The following is a 4893-nucleotide window of genomic DNA, read 5'->3' as shown; positions in this document are numbered from 1 at the left end:
GGGGAACGAAAAGTCAAGAGGTGGGTCACTGGGGATTGTGTCATTTATGATGGAGCTCACCCAACAAAGAGGGCAAGACACGGCACTTCTTTCTCAACTTCCTCTGAGCCCAAACCACTTCCCGTAGGCTGGCAGACAAGTCTCTGGGGAGGCCGCCTCTGCCCCAGTGTGGCCACTGCTGCCCGGGGCTCATCCTGCCTCCCAGTGCCTGCTGGGAAGTGAGGCACAGGCCCTTCTCCCCACGCCCACGTGTCCTAGTCAAAAATCCAGGGAGGAAAGGACCGGACCCTCAGGTCCCCCCAAAGGGCTTGGAATTGGGGACTAGAAACTGCATTCTAGAAAAAGACACAGTCCTCAGCCCTGAATTTCTGGACTCAGATTCATATCTTTTAAAGGCATTTTACATGTTGGGGTCCACTTAAGATTTATTTCTTCAGTCTCGCAGCTTTGCAAGGGGGGAAAAAAAAGGAAATCCCAGCCAAAGACACACGTTGGTGGGGTGGGGGCGTTTTAGGGGAGGGGGACGCTGGACGGCTGCTGAGCTAGCTGGGCAAGAGGAGCCGCACAGGGAGTGGCCGGGATCCTGGCCAGGGCTGGGCACCAGCCCCCGTGCCCAGGCCCTAGAGGAGCCTCTGGGAGGCACAGCGTCCCTTCCATCTGTGAGCCCCACACCAAGGGCCCAGCACCTTCCCCCAACATGCCATCACAAAGGGAACACACATTCCAACAGCCGCTGGGACATGCAGACAGAAAAACACTGAGAAAGGAGTCCTGTTCTAACACCAGCACCACAGCGCTCCCCAAGAAGGCCTGTGATGAAGGCCACCAGCCCCCCAAGAGGAGCAGTGGGCACCTGGCCTGGGGGAGAGGGTGCATTGTGGGAAGCGCAGTACGTTGTCAGGAGGGATAGAATTAATCGTAGTCTCTCCACATACATCATCCCATGACTGCTTCCCCAACGCTGGCCTTTGAGAAGCACCTCCAAACCCCAAAGGATCCTAAGAGAGTGAGAGATCTGGTCCCTGGGTGGGGGGAAAGTCCTCAAGTTCACCCAGCCTCTCTGACCTTTAACCCTCAGCCCACTGTGAGCCCAAAGCCCTCGGCCACCCAATGCCACTCCCACCCGTGGGCAGGGCCTCATGCAGACCCAGGGCACCCCAGCCACAATTCAAAGCCTCCGCTCACTAAAAGCAGGGCACCCTCACCCCACATGCACTGAGCAAGTCAGCACCAGCACCCGGGCTTTCTATGGCGCGTGTGCTATGAGAACAGAGGCTACAGGCGGCTGAGAAAGGCTGAGCAGCCCCTCGGCAAAGGAGACCTGCACCCCGGCTGCCCCTGCACCCACAGCTTATTAGCCATTCTAGCCAGAGGGCCCCTCCTGCAAGGCCAACCTCGCGTCCAGCACCTCAGAGCGGGCCCAGAAGTCACCCAAGCATCAGACAAGGGGCCAAGTGCAAGCTTTACCTGGACCCCCTCCCACATCCCAGAGCCTGTGGAGAAAAGCTTGGAAACCACGCTCTCAGGTCAAATGCCCACTCCTACCCTGTTCCCGAATCCCAACCCCCTTCGCCACGTGTTCCAGACTATGTGTCGCTGTACCATGAATTATGAATGTCTTTACATGGACTCATCTTCACTTAAATTTATTTATTGAAAACACCACCACAATAAATAGAACGCCAATACCACCGGTCATGAACAAAAGGTAGCCAATAAAAATATACCATTAAAATGAAACAGAGCTATAAAAGTCTGGAAACTTCTCCCAGCTGCCCGACGCCCAGGGCCCGCTCCCGAGTAACAGAGGCAGTCAGCATATGTTCCAGGGGCACGAGAACATACCGGCACCGAGCGGAGGCTGCCTTCTTGGCATGAAAGGATTGGAAGAGAATGGAAAGGGAATCGCTCTCTGGCTCTGCCGTTGTGCTGAGTGCAGGCCCAGTACTACCTAGAAACACCTCAAGGCACCACTAGACCCCCTCCCCGTGTGCCTGCTCTCCCACCAAGGCCCAGCAACTCCCTGTACCCACGCCTGCCCCTCCGCAGCGGTCACCGCTGACTCAGGTGGGACACCAGGTAGACGAGGCCCACCAGCAGGAGTCCACGCACGCCGAGCATCATGAGCAGGAAGAGGAGCAGGATGGAGGTCACAGGCTCCACAGCGTGGTTGCCGAGATGCCACTGGGGGAAGCCCATGTTCACCAGCTGCCGGTTGAGGTCATTGAAGGGGGACTGAGCAGCACCCAGCCTGGCCCCCCCCTGTTGCTGCCGGGGGCCAGGACCCCCCAGGGGTGCACCATGACCCCTATTGAGAAAGCTCTGGAAAGTGAAGACAGAGAGAAACAAATGAATCTAGAGAGAGCTTCCGTGGAGGTGAGGTGCCAGGCAGAGGGGAGCCCCCCGGGCTGGGCCCTGCCCACCCCCCCAGCCACCCAGGGCCACGTCCTCCTTTCTCAGCAACCCCCAGATGCCACCCACAGGAAAGCCAGCAACTGAGTCACAAGCTCTCAGAGCACAGGAAATGCCAGTCGGCATTCCCCGGGTGGTGCCAGGGAGAAGGTGCCCAGGACGGAGGAGAGAGGAGGGGGTCCAAGCAGTTGGATTATGGGCCCGAGCACTCAGGCAGGCATTTTTAACACTCCTCACTCCTTCCTTTAAAATCAACATCGTGGCCACAGGCTCATCTCCTCTGCTTACTCCCCAGCTTCTCTCTCATCCAACAGACTCTTAAAAGAGACACTGGCTCCAGTGGAGTTTGCTAACCAGGTTAAGGGAGAGAGCGCTTGGGTTTGAAGTCTGGGAAGGTTGCCCAGAGGAGAGAGATCTGGGGAGACAGGGACTGGACAATAAATCCACTGGAGTTTTCCGCAAGTACTGACACCCTACTCCACCCCACCCCGGCTCTCTGCAAAGAGAACATCAGGTTAGAGAAGGTGAATGGCCAGCAGGAGAGCTTCTGGGAGCTAAGGAGTAAGTGGCACAGAGGACGGAAGCCAGCTACTCCCCTTCCATGGGGGGACTCGCCTGCCATGGGGGCCGGGTGCCTACCTGTCGCGGGGTGCCACTGTGTGGCGGGGTAGCAGTCCTGACACGGGGGTCATCGTCCTGCACGATTTCCCCATTGGCCAAGATCCGTACCATGCTCTCAGGAGCTCGGGGTCCCTGCGGGGCTGACCCTTCCTCAGACCTCACAAAGGCTGGAAAAAGAAAAAAAACAAAAAAACAAAATACAATTTACTCGAGCTAAAGAAATGCTTGCTTTCCATGGGAACAACTGCATTCTGGGTGCTCCCATTGGTGAGCCACGCTGAGCAGGTGTTGTGTCTGATTAAGAAAAAGAAGCAAAATAAATGCCAGTCGTTTGCCAGACAAAAATCTTTCATATCCTGAGTCCACGGGGGAAGCTATCCAAAGGATCCTTGGAGAAAGAGGTCTTCTTATTAACCTCCATCAGGCACAAGGGGAAGAGACCCCTTGCTGGGCCCAGGCACCGAGGAAAGTCTCCTGAGGCTGACTCATCTCAGTCCCCCGACACTTCTGAGGCAGGTCCAGCTAGTGACCTGGAGACGTGGCAGCTGGACGGAGACCACTCCTCTACAGGCGGCGGACAAAGGCAGTGAAGCCAGAAGTCTTGCCCTCAGCCATGCTCTGGATGCCACACAGCCAGGGCAGGGCCCCAGGAGCCCCAAGTCCTGTTTCCGCTCACGGTTCAGTGTGTTGTTCCTTCAGGGGCAAATGCCCGCACCTGGGCCTTCTCCCCCCAGGAGATCCATGCCCACCGCAGATCCACTGCCTGGCAGCAGACGACACCGATGGCAGGAGCCCCGGCGTGGGGAGCAGCGGGCCTTGCTGCAGAGGGCACACCCCTCACCTGTGCGTCCCCTCGGGTACCACCAGGCCTTCCTTTGCTAACAAGTGGGCAGGGCCAGCCTTCCCAAAACACGGGATGGGGGCTGCTTCTGTGGCTGTGGGGAGCCCCACTGCGCAGACCCCAAGGGCGTTCACGGGCCAGAGGTGGGGGTGGGGGCCCTTCCAGGCCTCTCCTGATTCTGTGTACAAGCCATTTTTTCTCAAGGGACAAGCCAGTTTTCATGTAAATTCTCGAAAGCATTTGCGACACACACGCCAAAAGGGGTTAAGCGCCCCCTTTCTCTGCGGCTTAGAGCCTGACACAGACGGGTCCCCTTTTTGAAGCCTGCTGGCCCCTGCAGAAGGCCAAGTGAGTCCTGGTCGTCCTGAGTCCCTTTGTGCTTTGTCATCCCGCCCCCGCCGGGTGGGCTGTGGGCGCGGCCAGTCCTCCGTACACCTGACCCTGCGGATTGGGGGGGATGCACCCGGGGCCTGAGGAGACGCGGGCTCCGTTTCGGGGGCGCTGCCAGCGCCGCCGAGCCCAGCTCCGACACCAGGCCCGAGCAGTAAGGGAAGGATGCGCACCCCCGCCCCACTCCCCAGGCCCAGACACCCACCTGCAGGCGCGGCTCCCCGGCGCGGCGCCGTCCACTCGCCGCGGCTCCCAGTCCGCTTCCTCCCACCTGACCTCACAGGAAGCGCGCGCGCAGTGCTGCGGCCCAGCGGGCGCAGCGCCGCCCTCTGCAGGCCGCCGGGGGAACTGCAGCTGCCCGGCCCTGTGGGTGCTGCACGGGGCTCGACCGGAGAGGAAAGCAGGGGAGGGAAGCAGGAGAGGACCAGAGGGGCGGGAAGGAGGAGGGAGAAAAGAGTATGAGGAAGAGAAAGATAAGTTCAGAGGAAGAAGGCGAGGAAGGAGGAGGGAGAAGAAAAGGAGAAGGAAAGGGAAGCGGAGCCCACAGAGAAAACCCAGGACGTGGGGGTGCCCCTGGCCGGAGAGGAAAGGTGAGCAGAGGCTCAGCCCACCGGATTAAGTTTGCTGAG

General features: G+C 59.1%; 1 protein-coding gene across 5 annotated transcripts; it reads right to left on the bottom strand.

Moving 5' to 3' along the window:
- Window positions 1–1635: 1635 nt before the first annotated feature.
- Window positions 1636–4575, bottom strand: FAM241B (family with sequence similarity 241 member B). 5 transcript variants are annotated; one of them, XM_033129801.1, is made up of 4 exons: window positions 4470–4575; window positions 3052–3200; window positions 2030–2322; window positions 1636–1883 (listed from the first exon to the last, which is right to left on the bottom strand). In XM_033129801.1, the coding sequence occupies exons 2-3, from the start codon at window positions 3142–3144 to the stop codon at window positions 2053–2055; spliced, it is 363 nt and encodes a 120-aa protein (XP_032985692.1). In that variant the 5' UTR covers window positions 3145–3200; window positions 4470–4575; the 3' UTR covers window positions 1636–1883; window positions 2030–2052. The 5 variants fall into 5 exon arrangements, with proteins under 5 accessions (XP_032985692.1, XP_032985691.1, XP_032985689.1 ...); XM_033129800.1 differs by having other exon boundaries at window positions 2034–2322; XM_033129798.1 differs by having other exon boundaries at window positions 2057–2322.
- Window positions 4576–4893: the final 318 nt, after the last annotated feature.

This window comes from Rhinolophus ferrumequinum, chromosome 16 (genome assembly GCF_004115265.2).
Source record: "Rhinolophus ferrumequinum isolate MPI-CBG mRhiFer1 chromosome 16, mRhiFer1_v1.p, whole genome shotgun sequence".
NCBI classification, from domain to species: Eukaryota; Metazoa; Chordata; class Mammalia; order Chiroptera; family Rhinolophidae; genus Rhinolophus; species Rhinolophus ferrumequinum.
The sequence above is the reverse complement of the archived record's forward strand: the minus strand, read 5'-3'. Positions and strand labels throughout refer to the sequence as shown.

Bases quoted from the DNA above. Each gene is read 5' to 3' on its own strand.
- FAM241B (XM_033129797.1), bottom strand. From the start codon at position 3,144: ATGGTACGGATCTTGGCCAATGGGGAAATCGTGCAGGACGATGACCCC. The intron at 2,323-3,051 runs GTAGGCACCCGG...TTCACTTTCCAG, and splicing joins ACAGTGGCACCCCGCGACAG to AGCTTTCTCAATAGGGGTCA. The intron at 1,884-2,094 runs GTGGGCCTCGTC...ATTCTCTTCCAA, and splicing joins GCGTGCGTGGACTCCTGCTG to TCCTTTCATGCCAAGAAGGC.